At 43.6% G+C, this 19,878-nt stretch overlaps 1 protein-coding gene across 5 annotated transcripts in view; it reads left to right on the plus strand.

The window, feature by feature from the left end:
* Window positions 1-19,878, plus strand: part of LOC110493316 (cAMP-specific 3',5'-cyclic phosphodiesterase 4C) — a 153,857-nt gene that overhangs the window by 119,673 nt on the left and 14,306 nt on the right. For 3 of the 5 annotated variants that reach the window (XM_036955227.1, XM_036955294.1, XM_021567741.2), the window contains 6 exons: window positions 8,843-9,034; window positions 9,491-9,532; window positions 10,136-10,172; window positions 10,303-10,432; window positions 11,318-11,430; window positions 17,822-17,915. In XM_036955227.1, coding sequence (XP_036811122.1) covers window positions 8,843-9,034; window positions 9,491-9,532; window positions 10,136-10,172; window positions 10,303-10,432; window positions 11,318-11,430; window positions 17,822-17,915 — 608 coding nt within the window. The remainder of the gene's footprint in view (window positions 1-8,842; window positions 9,035-9,490; window positions 9,533-10,135; window positions 10,173-10,302; window positions 10,433-11,317; window positions 11,431-17,821; window positions 17,916-19,878) is intronic. The other 2 variants (XM_036955434.1, XM_021567662.2) reach the window with 1 other exon arrangement.

The raw sequence follows: 19,878 nt of genomic DNA on the forward strand, positions 1-19,878 counted from the left end.
ACACCAGCCCTGTCAGGAGGAATGGGCCAAAATTCACCCAACTTATTGTGGGACGCTTGTGCAAGGCTACCCAAAACGATTGACCCAAGTTAAACAATTTAAAGGCAATGCTACCAAATAATAATTGAGTGTATGTAAACTTCTGACCCACTGGGAATGTGATAAAATAAATAAAAGCTGAAATAAATCATTCTCTCTACTACTATTCTGACATTTCACATTCTTAAAACTGAGTTGAAATGTATTTGGCTAAGGTGTATGTAAACTTCCGACTTCAACTGTATTTTAAACAGTGGTCACATTGCTCTGTGCTCTCTGTATAGAGACACTGGTGTGCTGGGGAACATACACTGACTGGCACAGTGATCTGTTATTTCTGTCCCCAATAGATTGCGCTACCGGACACTCGGAAGCCCATTCCGTTTCCAGTAGAAGTAACTAACCATATGAATACCACTGATATGTACACTTGTCTTCCCCCACTCAGTCTGATAAACCCAGGTATTTCCTGGTGTCATTTCTTGAGCTTAGCCCCGGTTTATTTTCAGCCTGTTTTCTTGGAAAAATATGCAACTTTGTCCACCACACTGTATTGTTTATGGAAGTGGGAACGTTGTTGCGAGATTCCAGAGACGAGAAGCTGTCTGCAGCTAGAAAGGAGTTTAGCCACAGTCCATTAGTACACTCTGACCTCCCCAAGCTTCAGGCTCTGGTAATTTACTCAAACATTAACATGTCATTTGAATGACGTGCGTTTCAGTTTTAATAGGTGACTTTTGTTTCACTTGTGAGCTGTTTTCGGGGTTATTTCTGTTTTTTTTTCCAATGATGAGTGAGAGGCATGTTTATCAGTTAAAAAACAGTATTTCCCACAGACATACCTAGGTGATGAGACTGCAGTGGCATGACATTAGAGTTGTCTGGTTTCCCATACTGCATGTTGTGTCTGCAGTCTTTTACAGTACATCTATAGGGCACCGTGAGTATTTTATCACAATTGAGCTTTTTAACTTTTTAATATTTTATTTTTCTCGCCAAAAGAGTACAACTAAATGCTGTTCGATGTTGTCAAACAGCTGCCTGACCTGCATGAATATTTACAGTATTAATGGTAAGAAACCATCTCGGCAGTGTGGTGGGGGGGGTTCTCTCTTCTCTCCATCTTGCGGTCTACTCAGGCCAATGTAGCACATGGGGATTTGTGAAACTTACTCCTCAGCCTGAAGTGTGGCCACATACGCAGCTTAATGGCGCCGAATGGTAAGACACTTCAGTAGGGCGGTCACACGTTCAAGCAAGGCAGAGGTCCTGGGTTCGAGCCTCGGTGTGAGCTGAATCAGGAGGAAGTGGTACTCGCTAAGCAAATCAAATCAAATCAAATCAAATCAAATTTTATTTGTCACATACACATGGTTAGCAGATGTTAATGCGAGTGTAGCGAAATGCTTGTGCTTCTAGTTCCGACAATGCAGTAATAACAAGTAATCTAACTAACAATTCCAAAACTACTGTCTTGTACACAGTGTAAGGGGATAAAGAATATGTACATAAGGATATATGAATGAGTGATGGTACAGAGCAGCATAGGCAAGATACAGTAGATGGTATCGGGTACAGTATGTACAAATGAGATGAGTATGTAAACAAAGTGGCATAGTATAGTATAAAGTGGCTAGTGATACATGTATTACATAAGGATACCGTCGATGATATAGAGTACAGTATATACGTATGCATATGAGATGAATAATGTAGGGTAAGTAACATTTATATAAGGTAGCATTGTTTAAAGTGGCTAGTGATATATTTACATCATTTCCCATCAATTCCCATTATTAAAGTGGCTGGAGTTGAGTCAGTGTCAGTGTGTTGGCAGCAGCCACTCAGTGTTAGTGCTGGCTGTTTAACAGTCTGATGGCCTTGAGATAGAAGCTGTTTTTCAGTCTCTCGGTCCCAGCTTTGATGCACCTGTACTGACCTCGCCTTCTGGATGATAGCGGGGTGAACAGGCAGTGGCTCGGGTGGTTGATGTCCTTGATGATCTTTATGGCCTTCCTGTGACATCGGGTGGTGTAGGTGTCCTGGAGGGCAGGTAGTTTGCCCCCGGTGATGCGTTGTGCAGACCTCACTACCCTCTGGAGAGCCTTACGGTTGAGGGCGGTGCAGTTGCCATACCAGGCGGTGATACAGCCCGCCAGGATGCTCTCGATTGTGCATCTGTAGAAGTTTGTGAGTGCTTTTGGTGACAAGCCGAATTTCTTCAGCCTCCTGAGGTTGAAGAGGCGCTGCTGCGCCTTCTTCACGATGCTGTCTGTGTGAGTGGACCAATTCAGTTTGTCTGTGATGTGTATGCCGAGGAACTTAAAACTTGCTACCCTCTCCACTACTGTTCCATCGATGTGGATAGGGGGGTGTTCCCTCTGCTGTTTCCTGAAGTCCACAATCATCTCCTTAGTTTTGTTGACGTTGAGTGTGAGGTTGTTTTCCTGACACCACACTCCGAGGGCCCTCACCTCCTCCCTGTAGGCCGTCTCATCGTTGTTGGTAATCAAGCCTACCACTGTTGTGTCGTCCGCAAACTTGATGATTGAGTTGGAGGCGTGCGTGGCCACGCAGTCGTGGGTGAACAGGGAGTACAGGAGAGGGCTCAGAACGCAACCTTGTGGGGCCCCAGTGTTGAGGATCAGCGGGGAGGAGATGTTGTTGCCTACCCTCACCACCTGGGGGCGGCCCGTCAGGAAGTCCAGTACCCAGTTGCACAGGGCGGGGTCGAGACCCAGGGTCTCGAGCTTGATGACGAGCTTGGAGGGTACTATGGTGTTGAATGCCGAGCTGTAGTCGATGAACAGCATTCTCACATAGGTATTCCTCTTGTCCAGATGGGTTAGGGCAGTGTGCAGTGTGGTTGAGATTGCATCGTCTGTGGACCTATTTGGGCGGTAAGCAAATTGGAGTGGGTCTAGGGTGTCAGGTAGGGTGGAGGTGATATGGTCCTTGACTAGTCTCTCAAAGCACTTCATGATGACGGATGTGAGTGCTACGGGGCGGTAGTCATTTAGCTCAGTTTCCTTAGCTTTCTTGGGAACAGGAACAATGGTGGCCCTCTTGAAGCATGTGGGAACAGCAGACTGGTATAGGGATTGATTGAATATGTCCGTAAACACACCGGCCAGCTGGTCTGCGCATGCTCTGAGGGCGCGGCTGGGGATGCCATCTGGGCCTGCAGCCTTGCGAGGGTTAACACGTTTAAATGTCTTACTCACCTCGGCTGCAGTGAAGGAGAGACCGCATGTTTTCGTTGCAGGCCGTGTCAGTGGCACTGTATTGTCCTCAAAGCGGGCAAAAAAGTTATTTAGTCTGCCTGGGAGCAAGACATCCTGGTCCGTGACTGGGCTGGGTTTCTTCCTGTAGTCCGTGATTGACTGTAGACCCTGCCACATGCCTCTTGTGTCTGAGCCGTTGAATTGAGATTCTACTTTGTCTCTGTACTGGCGCTTAGCTTGTTTGATAGCCTTGCGGAGGGAATAGCTGCACTGTTTGTATTCGGTCATGTTACCAGACACCTTGCCCTGATTAAAAGCAGTGGTTCGCGCTTTCAGTTTCACACGAATGCTGCCATCAATCCACGGTTTCTGGTTAGGGAATGTTTTAATCGTTGCTATGGGAACGACATCTTCAACGCACGTTCTAATGAACTCGCACACCGAATCAGCGTATTCGTCAATGTTGTTATCTGACGCAATACGAAACATCTCCCAGTCCACGTGATGGAAGCAGTCTTGGAGTGTGGAGTCAGCTTGGTCGGACCAGCGTTGGACAGACCTCAGCGTGGGAGCCTCTTGTTTTAGTTTCTGTCTGTAGGCAGGGATCAACAAAATGGAGTCGTGGTCAGCTTTTCCGAAAGGGGGGCGGGGCAGGGCCTTATATGCGTCGCGGAAGTTAGAGTAACAATGGTCCAAGGTCTTTCCTCCCCTGGTTGCGCAATCGATATGCTGATAAAATTTGGGGAGTCTTGTTTTCAGATTAGCCTTGTTAAAATCCCCAGCTACAATGAATGCAGCCTCCGGATAAATAGTTTCCAGTTTGCAGAGAGTTAAATAAAGTTCGTTCAGAGCCATCGATGTGTCTGCTTGGGGGGGGATATATACGGCTGTGATTATAATCGAAGAGAATTCTCTTGGTAGATAATGCGGTCTACATTTGATTGTGAGGAATTCTAAATCAGGTGAACAGAAGGATTTGAGTTCCTGTATGTTTCTTTCATCGCACCATGTCACGTTAGTCATAAGGCATACGCCCCCGCCCCTCTTTTTACCAGAAAGATGTTTTTTCCTGTCTGCGCGATGCGTGGAGAAACCTGTTGGCTGCACCGCTTCGGATAGCGTCTCTCCAGTAAGCCACGTTTCCGTGAAGCAAAGAACGTTACAGTCTCTGATGTCCCTCTGGAATGCTACCCTTGCTCGGATTTCATCAACCTTGTTGTCAAGAGACTGGACATTGGCAAGAAGAATGCTAGGGAGTGGTGCGCGCTGTGCCCGTCTCCGGAGTCTGACCAGAAGACCGCCTCGTTTCCCTCTCTTTCGGAGTCGTTTTTTTGGGTCGCTGCATAGGATCCACTCCGTTGTCCTGTTTGTAAGGCAGAACACAGGATCCGCGTCGCGAAAAACATATTCTTGGTCGTACTGATGGTGAGTTGATGCTGATCTTATATTCAGTAGTTCTTCTCGACTGTATGTAATGAAACCTAAGATGACCTGGGGTACTAATGTAAGAAATAACACGTAAAAAAACAAAAAACTGCATAGTTTCCTAGGAACGCGAAGCGAGGCGGCCATCTCTGTCGGCGCCGGCGCAGTATAAGCAAGCAGCGTGATGTCCTTTGCACCGGCAGCACCCACCTATTTACTGGATAGAGCTATTTATAGTTGTTGACTCCATTGTCCTCGTGATCGATGCCATCCCACCATCAGAGGCGGCCCAAATCGTTCAGTGGGGACGCATCATTGAAAATGATGGAAGGTGTGAGAATAAAGGAGGTAGGGGAGGCAGTAAGGAAAGGTGGGGTCATAAGGGAGGGAGGCGAGGCAGTAAGGAGAGGTGGAACAATATGGATGAGGGGAGGAGAAGTGGGGTAATAAGGCAAGCCCTGACACTGACACTTTATACGGCTGCCCCTCCCCCTGGAGCTTTCCCCACCAATCAGGTGGAGCTTGTTAAAGCGCTGCATTGAGCCTTCCAAATGCAAACCTATCTTTCTATCTCTCAGGGTCGTTCCACCAATTTGGTGTCTTGTGAGATATGTAACTTAGTCCCCCAAAATGTTTTGATTTCAACATTCTATCATAAAGAGCACATGTTCAACTTCATAAAAACATATTCTCCCATCTCAAGAGGTTGAATAAAAAAAGTGCCAAATAAAGTTGACCGTGACAGGGTTGAGGATTTCATCTTAAATCAGCCATAGATCCCCTTGTGACAAGGGGAATGAAAGCATGTTGTGTGCAACAGGGAGGGGAAATTGAATGCAGGCTTCACAAAATAAATGAAATTGTTAAAACATTTCTAGCCTGTCTATCTATTGTTAACTGGGTTGACGTTGTGGTGGCAGAATTTGGGGTGAGCTGTTGCGATTTCTCAAGGAATATGTTCTGTGTTGGACTGTGATGTTATGCCTTTCATAGACTCCTGGTATGTCTGCACTCTAATACAAGGCCATTGTGTTCCGGAACTGTTGCTTGTATAAAATATCTGTTGTGTAACAGTATGATTGTATTATCAGCTCCCACTATATAAGGGACATGTAACCATTTACTCTTGGAGTTGTTCCCTGTGAAATCAGAGGTAGATCTCCCCTGCAGCTGCTTAATTAACGATATTTCTATTATACAATTAAATAGTCTATGCCTTAATCTTTGGATCGAATTTTCCACAACAGCGTGTTCTGCTCGACCCGCTCAGTTTTCCCAACAAAACACCAGAAAATGCCCAAAAAGAGTAGAACCAGCGCACCTGATTTTACACTATGATTTGAATATTAAATGTTCAATATTTTCTTTTAAATATATATTTTAAAAGGAATAGTTTCACCGTATTAAAACAGGAGTTCACATAACAGGGTTGAGCTTGAAATGAATCATTAATCACATGAAATAAATCATCTTCAGAAATTACTTTTTGAAAGCATCAAAATAGCAAGGGCTTTACAATGATGGTAAAAACCTGGAGACATTTTGGTGTTAAGCGAGTTAAAATCTTCCTACAAGTCCCAGAGGGTGCACGGAGGGACATGTCAAAATGCACAATTTTGGCACTTTAGCAAGTCTTTATTCACATTAACAAAATCTGATTTGTAGAATTCTCCATATTAAATGGCACTTAATTAAATATAACAGGGTTTTAAAATTCAATATTGGTGCACAATTTCTACTTACAATATCAAAGGGACACGAAAGGCACTCATTTTGTGGAACAACCCATCTTTCTTTCTCTCCCTTTTCGGTCCTCACATGAATCAGGGGGCTTCATTGAGAATTGATTACTTAACATTCATTTATCAGTTACTGCTATTGCTGGACTGCCAAATCCAGATAAAAATACACACTGCACAGCTAATTCCAGTACAGTAGGCTATGCAGGAGTCACAAGCCAAAATGGGGAAAAAAAATATTAAACATTGGTTAAATAATTAATTCTGTCATTGCTTCTGATCACTGATGTCAATCACTTCCCTAGTATGATGCAGGCTGGTTTTAAATGTTCATTTACGCAAAATACGGAGCATCATTGTCCTGTATTTAGTACAAAGAATGCATACAACACCCCATACACTCAGTCCCATATCTGACTGCTTTTGTGAGAGGAGTCTGTGAGTGAAATGCACATCCAGAGATGCTTGTTGCAGGTGCCCCGGAGACATCTAATAATACTTCAACTGAAAGTAACTCTGACAAACTACACAGTGCTTTGCAAAGAATCATGTGTTGGTCAATAGCATGAGAATATGTGCAATTTTTTAATATTTATTTTCTTACATTTTAATTGTTTGACAGTTTATTGCATTGTTAGGAGCTATTAACATTTTGCCACACCCGCTATATCAAATCAAATCAAATGCAGATAGCCCGGTTAGCCAATGTGCGGGAGCACTGGTTGGTCGGGCCAATTGAGGTAGTATGCACATGAATGTATGGTTAAAGTGACTATGCATATATGATAAACAGAGAGTAGCAGTGGCGTAAAAGAGGAGTTGGGGGGGGCACAATGCAAATAGTCTGGGTAACCATTTGGTTACCTGTTCAGGAGTCTTATGGCTTGGGGGTAAAAACTGTTGAGAAGCCTTTTTGTCCTAGACTTTGCACTCCGGTACCGCTTGCCATGCGGTAGTAGAGAGAACAGTCTATGACTGGGGTGGCTGGGGTCTTTGACAATTTTCAGGGCCTTCCTCTGACACCACCTGGTGTAGAGGTCCTGGATGGCAGGCAGCTTTGCCCCAGTGATGTACTGGGCCATACGCACTACCCTCTGAAGTGCCTTGCGGTCGGAGGCCGAGCAATTGCCGTACCAGGCAGTGATGTAACCTGTCAGGATGCTCTCGATGTTGCAGCTTTAGAACCTTTTGAGGATCTCAGGACCCATGCCAAATCTTTTTAGTTTCCTGGGGGGGGGGGGGGATAGGCTTTGTCGTACCCTCTTCACGACTGTCTTGGTGTGTTTGGACCATTCTAGTTTGAACAGCTGCTAAACTGTGTACACCACCAATAAACATTGATTTGAGTTGAACTTGAAGTCAAGTGAAAGGGTATGTATGGGGTGAGGGCCTCAGCCTAATGTAATTATATGAGACTCCAGCCAGGGGGCATGCAGTATATTTTGGGCTATGTATAGCCCTCTCACATGTCCCCCATCAATGATAGAGGGCTATTCTTAGAACCACTCTCTCCAACTCCACCTCAGCCCGACCTTGCAGCTGTCGCTCATTTACTGTGGCATCGCCCTGGACCAACTCTCTTCTGGAGTTAGACACACAGATCAGACATACAGTCACATTACTAGTAATCCTAAAGGAGGAGGGTCATGTACTATTAGAACTTCTGCTGTATGTGTAAAGTCACTGCTGTATCAACTATACTTTGCTGGTGCAAAGTCCGATACGTAAAATGTATGCATAGATGACTTGTATGCCTTTCTCCACCTCTGATCTCCTAACTTAGTCTTAATACATTCTTAAAATATGAAAAGGAAAGTGGAATTGCACTCATCCATCAAACAGACCTCAATGTATTTTCTAGCTGTTCACACTCGGCGTTTTCTGTGTTACGCAAAGAAACTACACATCACACCAAGACACTCACGGGAATCCTTGAAAGCGTTCTTGGCAGCCTCCTGGGCCTGACGTGCCTCTGGAAACAGGTTCCCCAAGTCAGCATTATTATGAGATTGGATGGCTATGGATTGATCACCCTGATATTTTTAGGTCAGGGTCTGGCTGCAGGGGTGGATAGGTGCCATAAGCATGCCTGACAGAGGATGAACGCACTGATGACGTACAGTACCTGTCAAAAGTTTGGACACACCTACTCATTCAAGGGTTTTTATTTATTTTTACTGACATCATACTGTACACAATAAATGAATGGACAATGTCGTCCTGTCTTCCTGCTCCGCTGCTCCAGACACCTATTAACATGAATCTTGCCTTCTCTCTACTTTCTCTTCCCTTGATGTTGATGGCTCTTGTCATTATTTTCTGTGATGACAATGCCAGTATGTCACCGCTGAACAAACTGAAAGACACCCATAACATGAATCCAACCCTTCTGCCTCTCCCTTCTCTCCCCCTTAGCTTTGATGTGGAGAATGGGCTGTCGGTGGGGCGCAGTCCCCTGGACCCCCAGGTCAGCCCCATCTCTGGCCTGGTCCTACAGGCCAACTACCCCCACAGCCAGCGCCGCGAGTCCTTCCTCTATCGCTCCGACTCAGATTTCGACCTCTCGCCCAAAGCTATGTCCCGCAACTCCTCCACGGCCAGTGAGCTGTAAGTAGCATTGGACCAATGTGATGTGTGATCCTCCTCCTAACACCTTCTCCAGGTCATTTTCTTCTTCCCCTCGCTCTCTTTTTCCCCATCTCTCTCTCTCTCTCTCTCTCTCTCTCTCTCTCATTCTCTCTCTCTCTCATTCTCTCACTCTCTCTCTCATTCTCTCCCTCTCTCTTTCTCACTCACTATGTTGCTGTTTCTGTCCTGTCTCTCTCTTTGCCTCTTTGTTGCTCTCCCCCACCCCTGATATTTCACTTACCAATACTTCACTTACTCTCTCCATATTTATAATGACATAACTAACCCTTCAACTATGATTCCACATATTTCCCTAAAGACTCAACCTTAAAGTCAATTGAATTAAGTCTAACAGTCTTGATTTGTTGATGTTTGTTTCTGGAGGTTATTTTACCCATGTTTAGTTTAGTCACTGGACTCTCTATGTCTTTAAAGGGAAGAGGGCTTGAAGCACTGGGAAGTCGGTTGGCTGCCGCGGTGAGAGACGCGCGTGACAAATGTTTTCTTTTTTACTTCTCCTTTAAGGACTGTTCCACTTCGCTTGCAGGTTTCAGACACTTCCTCCACTCACCAACCCCTTAACCCCCCCCACACCCTCCTGCTGAACACCACCCCACCCATACATACACGCCCCTCAGCCCCTTCCCTCCCAAACCATCCCAAAAAGAAAAGCCCCACAGTCCTTGCATCTGAGTTGAGCCTGCTACTGTATGTGTGCTGCATGAATAGCCTGAGGCCTATTATCTTAACCACAGAAAGGCTTGACCCCAAGACAACACATTATGTGCATGATGATTCCCCCACAGCACAGTTCCAAAGGGTAATGTCTGTTTTCCCAGGGTTCTCCCACAGTCAGTTGTGTGCATGTCACTTGTTTTCTCTCTGTGTCCAATGTGTTAACTGATGCAGGACATGAGGGTGTTCAGGTTGCAGTTAAGATGCCCATTGAGAACCATAGAGCCCTATTATATGTATTGTATATTCATATTAACCTTTTAAGATGCTGATATTCTGTTCTTCACCTGTTGGTTGAAGGTTTCGTATCTAACCAAGTGTTTTTTTCTTCTTCTGTCATTTCAGACATGGAGAAGACATGATTGTGACACCATTTGCACAGGTTAGTGCTATGTTCATGCTTTTTCTCTCTCTCGTGTGTGTGTGTGTGATGAATTCCTGATGTTGAGCATTGGAAATCAATTTGAAAGTTATAATGCAACATAACACTACCCTCCAACCTTTCTCTTTAGGTGCTTGCCAGTCTCCGAACAGTCAGAAGCAATTTTGCCTACATAACTCATCTGCAAGATCGACCCAACAGGCGACCATCAGGCAGCAACCCTCCCTCCATACCTACCCACACCAAGTCAAGCATAACAGGTCAATATTGTACTCATCTGATCTTACCTCTTACATGACTTCACAACAAGAATTTGCCTGTTGTGCCGATTCTTGTTCCCTAGTGTCTGCTTCACCCTGTAAAAATAACAAGTTCTCAAGAACTGAAAATACAGACCTACATAAGATTTGTTTGATGCTACTGCCACAATTGCTGTTATTGTAATCTGTCAGCTTTACATTGATAAGGGCAGTGCAGTGAGAATGTGAAGAGGACAACAAAAAGGCATACATTCAACACAATGAGTTTTATAGTCTCTGGTTTGAAATGGAACCAATCTTGATTTAAAAACAGAGCTTGCATTAGACGTTAGTGACTCGAAGTGAAAGACCTCACACAGACTGTCCAGTGATTTTGGGGGTGGCAGGTAGCCTAGTGGTGAGAGCATTGGACTTGTAACCGAAAGGTTGCAAGATCGAATCCCCGAGCTGACAAGGTACAATTCTGTCACTCTGCCCCTGAACAAGGCAGTTAACCCACTGTTCCTAGGCCGTCATTGAAAATAAGAATTTGTTCTTAACTGACTTGCCTAGTTAAATAAAGGTAAAATGAAAAAAAAAAACAGTCTGGTGGGGCCTGATAACTGACCACAGGAGAACATTCCTTGACAATGGGACTATGGTAAAATAAAGAGAAAGTGATCACTACTGAATGGGCCTTGTTCTGAAGATCTGGATCTGGGTCTCAGTCTGGTAAGTCTAGGTTCTGGAATGGATGGTCTGATGGGCTTTTACTTTTACTTGAAGAAAGGGAAAAACCGCGCTCACTGAAATTCTTTAAGTTTTAATGTATTTTTTTTAGCAGCAGAGATCAGAACAAACGCTCTCTCAGGGCTTTAACAGTAGTCTGACCTTTGGCCCCCTCAGACGAGCCCTACCAGAAGCTGGCCATGGAGACGCTGGAGGAGCTGGACTGGTGTCTGGACCAGCTGGAGACCCTGCAGACCCGTCACTCAGTCAGTGAGATGGCTTCCAACAAGGTGAGCTGTGTTGCTTTGAACTGAGCCTCATCTACTGTAAAAACCTGGGAATGATTGCTTGAAGAATAGCAAAGATATAGGTCTGGTTAATGAAAAATCTAATCTCCATCTACAGTGCATTAGGAAAATAACTTTTTCCACATTTTGTTACGTTACATCCTTTTTCAAAAAATGTATTAAATATAAATGACAAAGCGAAAAAAGTTTTTTAGACATTTTTGCACAAAGTTTTATTTAAAAATATATATATATATATATAGATTTGCACAAGTATTTTACATTATGAGACTCAAAATTGAGCAAAGGTGCATCCTGTTTCCATTGATCGTCCTTGATGTTTCTTCAATTGATTGGATTTGGAATGGCACACACCTGTCTATGTCAGGTCCCACAGTTGACAGTGCATGTCAGAGCAAAAACCAAGCCGTGAGGTCGAAGGAATTGTCCGTAGAGCGCCGAGACAGGATTGTGTCTAGGCACAGATCTGGGGAAGGGTACCAAAAATGTTTTGCAGCATTGAAGGTTCCCAAGAACAGTGGCCTCCATCATTCTTAAATTGAATAATGCTGGTGGCAGCATCATGCTGTGGGGAGGTTTTTCAGAGGTAGGGACTGGGAGACTAGTCATGATCGAGGGAAAGATGAACGGAGCAATGTACAGAGAGATCCTTGATGAAAACCTGCTCCAAAGCGCTCAGGATCAAAGAACCGGGCGAAGGTTCACCTTCCAACAAATCTAACCAAATTGTATTTGTCACATGAGCAGAATACAACATTTCACCTTACAGTGAAATGCTTACTTACAAGCCCTTAACCAAAATTCAGTTTTAAGAAAAATACCCCCCCCCCAAAATAATAATAAAAGTAACAAATAATTAAAGAGCAGCAGTAAAATAACATTAGCGAGGCTATATACAGGGCATACCGGTACAGAGTCAGTGTGCAGGGGCACCGGTTAGTCAAGGTAATTGAGGTAATATGTACACGTAGGTAAAGTTATTAAAGTGTCTGTGCATAGATAATAACAGAGTAGCAGCAGTTTAAAATAGTCATTTGATGTAGCCATTTAATTAGATGTCTTATGGCTTGGGGGTAGAAGCTGTTTAGAAGCCTCTTGGACCTAGACTTGGCGCTCTGATACCGCTTGCCGTGCGGTTGCAGAGAAAAAGTGTATGACTAGGGTGGCTGGAGTCTTTGACAACTTTTTAGGGCCTTCCTCTGACACTGCCTGGAATATAGGTCCTGGATGGCAGGAAACTAGGACCCAGTGATGTACTGGGCCGTACGCACTACCCTAGTGCCTTGCGGTCAGAGGCCAAGCAGTGGTGAAACCCATCATAATGCTCTCAATGGTGCAGCTGTAGAACCTTTTGAGGATCTGAGGACCCATGCCAAATCTTTTCAGTCTCCTGAGGGGGAAAAGGTTTTGTTTTGCCCTCTTCATGACTATCTTGGACAATGTTAGTTTGTTGGTGATGTGGACACCAAGGAACTTGAAGCTCTCAAACTGCTCCACTACAGCCCGGTCGATGAGAATGGGGGCGTGATTGGTCCTCCTTTTCCTGTAGTCCACAATCAATCTACAAGACAACGACCCTAAGCACACTGCCAAAACAACGCAGGAGTGGCTTCAGGACAAGTCTCTCTCTCTCTCTCTCTCACTCACTCACTCACTCACTCACTCACTCACTCACTCACTCACTCACTCACTCACTCACTCACTCACGTTGATAGTGTGAGGATGGAGCAGCAGTCAGCCATGTGCTCTGGTGCCCTACACCTAGCTGTACTGTCTCTGTCCCCTTAACCTCCACTGCCCGTCCCACTTACTAAGCTCAGAGCTACGGCGAAGCCTCGTCTTTGGCTGATTGCTGTTTGATCTCTTTCAATCTGGGACGTAAGGACTGTCAGTTTGTGATGAAACTCATTGAATAGACTGTAAAGTCCATGGAGAATAAGAGCGCCTCCTCCCAGCTGCCCACTGCACTGAGGCTAGGAAACACTGTCAACCTCTTTTTCGTATCGTCTGAGATCCCCAAAGATTGGAAAGCTGCCGCGGTCATCCCCCTCTTCAAAGGTGGAGACACTCTAGACCCTAACTGTTACAGACCTATATCTATCCTACCCTGCCTTTCTAAGGTCTTCAAAAGCCAAGCTAACAAACAGATCACCGACCATTTTGAATCCCACCGTACCTTCTCCGCTATGCAATCTGGTTTCCGAGCTGGTCATGCATGGGTGCACCTCGGCCACGCTCAAGGTCCTAAACGATATCATAACCACCGTTGATAAAAGACAATATTGTGTAGCCGTCTTCATCGACCTGGCTAAGACTTTCGACTCTGTCAATCACCACATTCTCATCAGCAGACTCAATAGCCTTGGTTTCTCAAATGACTGCCTCGCCTGGTTCACCAACTACTTCTCAGACAGAGTTCAGTGTGTCAAATCGGAGGGCCTGTTGTCCGGACCTTTGGCAGTCTCTATGGGAGTGCCACAGGGTTCAATTCTTGGGCCGACTCTTTTCTCTGTATACATCAATGATGTCGCTCTTGCTGCTGGTGATTCTCTGATCCACCTCTACACAGACAACACCATTCTTTATACTTCTGGCCCTTCTTTGGACACTGTGTTAACTAACCTCCAGACGAGCTTCAATGCCATAAAACTCTCCTTCCGTGGCCTCCACCTGTTCTTAAATACAAGTCAAACTAAATGCATGCTATTCAACCGATCGCTGCACACTGTCCAGCATCACTACTCTGGACGGTTCTCGCTTAGAATATGTGGACATTTACAAATTCCTATGTGTCTGGTTAGACTGTAAACTCTCCTTCCAGACTCACATTAAGCATCTCCAATCCAAAATTAAATCTAGAATCAACTTCCTATTTCGCAACAAAGCATCCTTTGCTCATGCTGCCAAACATACCCTCGTAAAACTGACTATCCTACCGATCCTTGACTTCGCGATGTCATTTACAAAATAGCCTCCAACACTCTACTCAGCAAATTGGATGTAGTCTATCACAGTGCCGTCCGTTTTGTCACCAAAGCCCCATACACTACCCACCACTGCGACCTGTAGGCTCTCGTTGGCTGGCCCTTGCTTCATATTCGTTGCTAAACCTACAGGTCATCTATAAGTCTTTGCTAAGTAAAGCCCCGCCTTATCTCAGCTCACTGGTCACCATAGCAGCACCCACCCATAGCATGCGCTCCAGCAGGTATATTTCACTAGTCACCCCCAAAGCCTATTCCTCGTTTGGCCGCCTTTCCTTCCAATTCTCTGCTGCCAATGACTGGAACAAAATGCAAATATCACTGAATCTGGAGACTCCTAACTTTAAGCACCAGCTGTCAGAGCAGCTCACAGATCATTGTACCTGTACATAGCCCATCTGTAAATAGCCCATCCAACTACCTCATCCCCATATTGTTATTTATAATGTCTTTGCTCCTTTTCACCCCAGTATCTCTACTTGCACATTCATCTTCTGCACATCTATCACTCCAGTGTTTAATTGTTAAATTGTAAGTACTTCGCCACTACAGCCTATGTATTGTCTTACCTCCCTAATCTTACCTCATTTGCACACCCTGTATATATATTTTTTTCTACTGTGTTATTGACTGTACGTTTGTTTATTCCATGTGTAACTCTGTGTTGTTTGTGTCGCACTGCTTTGCTTATCTTGGCCAGGTCGCAGTTGTAAATAAGAACTTGTTCTCAACTGGCCTACCTGGTAAATAAAGGTGAAATAACTCAAAAATAGACCTGTACAATCTGCTACTGGATTTTATTCAACAAAGTTGGTTTCTGCTGGTCACTCGTCTTTGTCCACTGGAATGCCCTACGTCACTTTGCTTTCTATGTTTTGGACACTCATACCGTTGAGTGCATGGGAATGTGTGTGTCAGGATGTCATTTTCTGTTATCCTAGTGCAAACTTCTTAACTGGATGACAAGAAGTGTGCTTTGGTGTACTGTAGGACACAGTATGTATTTGGATGTCAGTGATTTTGCATATTATGTCAGTGAGATTTGATAAAACTGCATATTATTCAGTCTACACATGGCTGTGTGTGTATACACATGCCTGTTCCATTGGGTGTATGTGTGTGAGTGTGATTACAAATCTCTGAGTACTCTACCTGTTCCTTCCTGTATGTCTGTGTGTGTACATGATATGTCTCCTTTGAGTGTATACTGTGGTTTGTCCCCTACCCACGTGTCTGATTACATAGGCTCTGCCGTGTCCCCATCAACAGGGGAAATGGAAAGAGAGCCTGGGACTCGACTTCCGCTTTTGGGTGTCAACAAGGCGATGCTCCATCTTAACTCCTCCTCCACATATACTGGATTGGTTGAACAGTGCAGAAGAGAACCCTACAGCTTTTTTTTTATCTGGTCAAGACCAGGATGTAGGGGATGTAGTTTCAGGCGATTCTTTTAGGCCTGCTATGTTCAGTTAGTGATTACATAACGGTTCGAGCCCAGCTGAAAACACTGTTCCAGTCCTTGTGCCCTCCATTGTGATGCACTGAATAGACTAGGGAATGAGGTTGTGTCATGAAAGAAGTGAATGATTGTTTTGTTTTAAATACATATTTTTGGATTCATTTTCTGGTCTTATTGATATAATTGACTACTGTTACTCTATTGATATCCCATGTTACACTTGACTTTTTCTATAACCTGACATGTTATTCAGTATGAGAGGGATCAAGGAAATCACTACTGTCATATTATTTACTTGTTAGTTACTCCTGACACTTGAGTGTGGTGTGAAAAATCACACCAAACAGAATTCAAAAATCTAGTTTATTGCCATTTTGAACTCTCATTTGGTTTTGTTAATTTCAAATGTTCCACATATTATGATAGGAACTTTACTGCTGGTACACTTTTTCTACTGAAGTACAGTTGAAGTGAAGTTTACATACACTTAGGTTGGAGTCATTAAAACTCATTTTTCAACCACTCCACAAATTTCTTGTTAATAAACTATAGTTTTGGCAAGTCTGTTAAGACATCTACTTTGTGCATGACGCAAGTAATTTTTCCAACAATTGTTTAAAGACATTATTTCATTTATAATTCATTGTATCACAAATCCAGTGGGTCAGAAGTTTACATACACTAAGTTGACTGGGCCTTTAAACAGCTTGGAAAATTCTAGAAAATTATGTCATGGCTTTAGAAGCTTCTGATAGGGTAATTGACATCATTTGAGTCAATTTGAGGTGTACCTGTGGATGTATTTCAAGGCCTCCCTTCAAACTCTTTGCTTGACATCATGGGAAAATCTAAAGAAATCAGCCAAGACCTCAGAAAAAAAATTGTAGACTTCCACAAGTCTGGTTCATCCTTGGGAGCAATTTCCAAACGCCTGAAGGATACCACGTTCATCTGTACAAACAATAGTACGCAAGTACAAACACCATGGGACCACGCAGCCGTCATACCGCTCAGGAAGGAGACGTGTTCTGTCTCCTAGAGATGAACGTACTTTGGTGCGAAAAGTGCAAATCAATCCCAGAACAACAACAAAGGACATTGTGAAGATGCAAAACACAAGAGATCAAGATTGTACTTTTTGGAGAAATGTCCTCTGGTCTGATGAAACAAAAATAGAACTGTTTGGACATAATGACCATCGTTATGTTTGGAGGAATAAGGGGGAGGCTTGCAAACCGAAGAACACCATCCCAACCGTGAAGCACGGGGGTGGCAGCATCATGTTGTGGGGGTGCTTTGCTGCAGGAGGGACTGGTGCACTTCACAAAATAGATGGCATCATGAGGATGGAAAATTTTGTGGAAGCAACACCTCAAGACATCAGTCAGGAAGTTAAAGCTTGGTCGCAAATGGGTCTTCCAAATGGACAATGACCCCAAGCATACTTCCAAAGTTGTAGCAAAATGGCTTAAGGACAACAAAGTCAAGGTATAGGAGGCCTACCAACCTGACTCAGTTACACCACAAAATTCACCCAACTTATTTGTGGGACGCTTGTGGAAGGCTACCTGAAATGTTTGACCCAAGTTAAACAATTTAAAGGCAATGCTACCAAATACTAATTGAGTGTATGTAAACTTCTGACCCACTGGGAATGTGATGAAATAAATAAAAGCTGAAATAAATCATTCTCTGCTATTATTCTGACATTTCACATTCTTAAAATGAAGTGGTGATCCTACCTGACCTAAGACAGATAATTTTTACTAGGATTAAATGTCAGGAATTGTGAAAAACTGAGTTAAAGGGTATTTGGCTAAGGTGTAGGTAAACTTCCGACTTCAACTGTATGTTCTACTTTCCACACTGTATTTCCATGTATGAACTCGTGTCACTGATGCTTGTCATTGTGTCTGATCTTGTTTCCCAGTTCAAAAGGATGTTGAACAGAGAGCTCACCCAGTTGTCAGAAACCAGCCGGTCAGGAAACCAAGTCTCAGAGTTTATCGCCAACACTTTCCTAGGTGAGTGACAACAGCACTCTAAGTATGGTTCCTGAACTGGCATTGCAATGGCTAGGCAAGGTATTCATTTAGGTATTCATTCCTACTATCAAATAAGAATTGATGTAAAGCATTCATCCTGCTCAAAAGTTGGTACATAAATACAATATTTATTCGCTTTATAGGGCATTATACAGCTCTACAAATGTAGTCATAGATGTTTATGAGCAGTGCCTATGTTTTGTATTATTATGCATAGCTCATAAGGCATTATACATGTGCTTATAATGCATTATGAATTAAAATATACTTACAAAATTACTACAGCATGTTTTGTATATAATTAGTTGGAGTAGTGAACAGGCCAACATGACATCATGTAGTATGTGGTTGCAAAACTTGGCATTTGTCATGCATGTCTGCTGGCCTATTAGCCAGCATGTTAGAGGAAAGAGAAGGGCTTCCAAAGGAAGCAGACGGCAAGGCATTCCTGGACATGTTGTCTGGCGTTGCTATGGAGACGGTAATATTATTAGACTGCCTTTTGCGTCAATACCACTGATATTGTCGCGGAATGGAGCTTCACCAAAATGCTTGAGAGAAAATGGAGCCTGAAAATAGATGTCCATTTGACATGATTTGGTTTGTTTTGACGTTGGCTGGGATCGGAAAGGAGAACTATGGCTTTGGGTGAAAGGAAAAGGAAATATTGAGAGATTGGTGAGACCGCTTCACTTGATGTGGTGTGGTGGCAGATTGTGTGTCCTCGTAATGATATTTGCATGCTTCGGATCTGGGATTATGATCTGTCTTCTCATATTTGCCACTGTCTGACTACCAGGAGTCATTATTGGTTGAGAGATGACATTTGCTGGAGAGTTATCAGTTGAAGCAGTATTCCTAGTACTAGTTTAATTGATTTCTCACTTGATTTGTGGTGGAAATATCTTAGATTAGCTATAGTTCGTAAAATAAACAATCAACTGTTAATTTTCTTTAGTTTTCAGTGTCTAGCATGTAAACTTGTTGCAGCTAAGGGACTACACAACATAACAATACATTAATTGCTCTATAACGGTGACAAACGGTGCCCACAAACTGTTAGGGCCTACATAAAGATGTCCCAACAGCAGAGCTTTCTTTTCAACACCATGGAGTGAATCCTTACCACCGTTAAACCTGCGTTGTCTGGCAGCAAAACAGTTAATTCAGCCTCATTTACTGCCTTTTTAAAAAACATAGCTGATATGACTGACTTGCCTAAACAAATGTGGTTTCTACTGATAATTGAGATGTACAAACTATGGCCTAAGGGAACGATGAGTGGATAAGAGGCCATCTGTAATTTTGATTAAGACATTAATGAGCGAGCAAAGACGGACGTGGTCAATATAACTATTTGTTCAGCACTTTTGAAATGTACAGCGACAAAATTCAGAACATGGGTCATTCTTACAGTATTCTCCCTGTACACCAAGTCAGAACTGTAGGATAAATTAAGGGGGAATATAAGCAGGTAAGGAAAGCTCTTACAAATATTTGATGATTACATTTCTCAAAAAACGGTTATAGGCTATATGTGCACCACTAAGTCAGAACAGTAGGCTACGTTATGAGGGTAAAGGGACCAAATTATTAGGGTGAGGCACATGGGCTACTAACAGCTTACTACACAAACACTTATGTATACAGCAGCTAAGAAAGTAATACCATCTCCCTGGCATATAACATAATTTATGCAGCAGCATACAATACATTTTTGGACTCACCTTGTTGAGCTGTGCTCACTTGAACGGGATGGTGGCGCGGCGGTCTTTTTTGTGGGCAAATTTTGTCAGTAAAGTCTGGCATTCTCTGGGTTTATGGTGCTTTCAAGCTAACTGAGAGCTCGGAAAAGAACAAGGTTGAATCATGACGTCAGTTATCTTCAGGTCGGTGCTCTAGAAAGAGGCCAGGGTTCCCGACTTGGATGATCGTTCAAAAC

This window comes from Oncorhynchus mykiss, chromosome 1, assembly GCF_013265735.2.
Source record: "Oncorhynchus mykiss isolate Arlee chromosome 1, USDA_OmykA_1.1, whole genome shotgun sequence".
Lineage (NCBI taxonomy): Eukaryota > Metazoa > Chordata > Actinopteri > Salmoniformes > Salmonidae > Oncorhynchus > Oncorhynchus mykiss.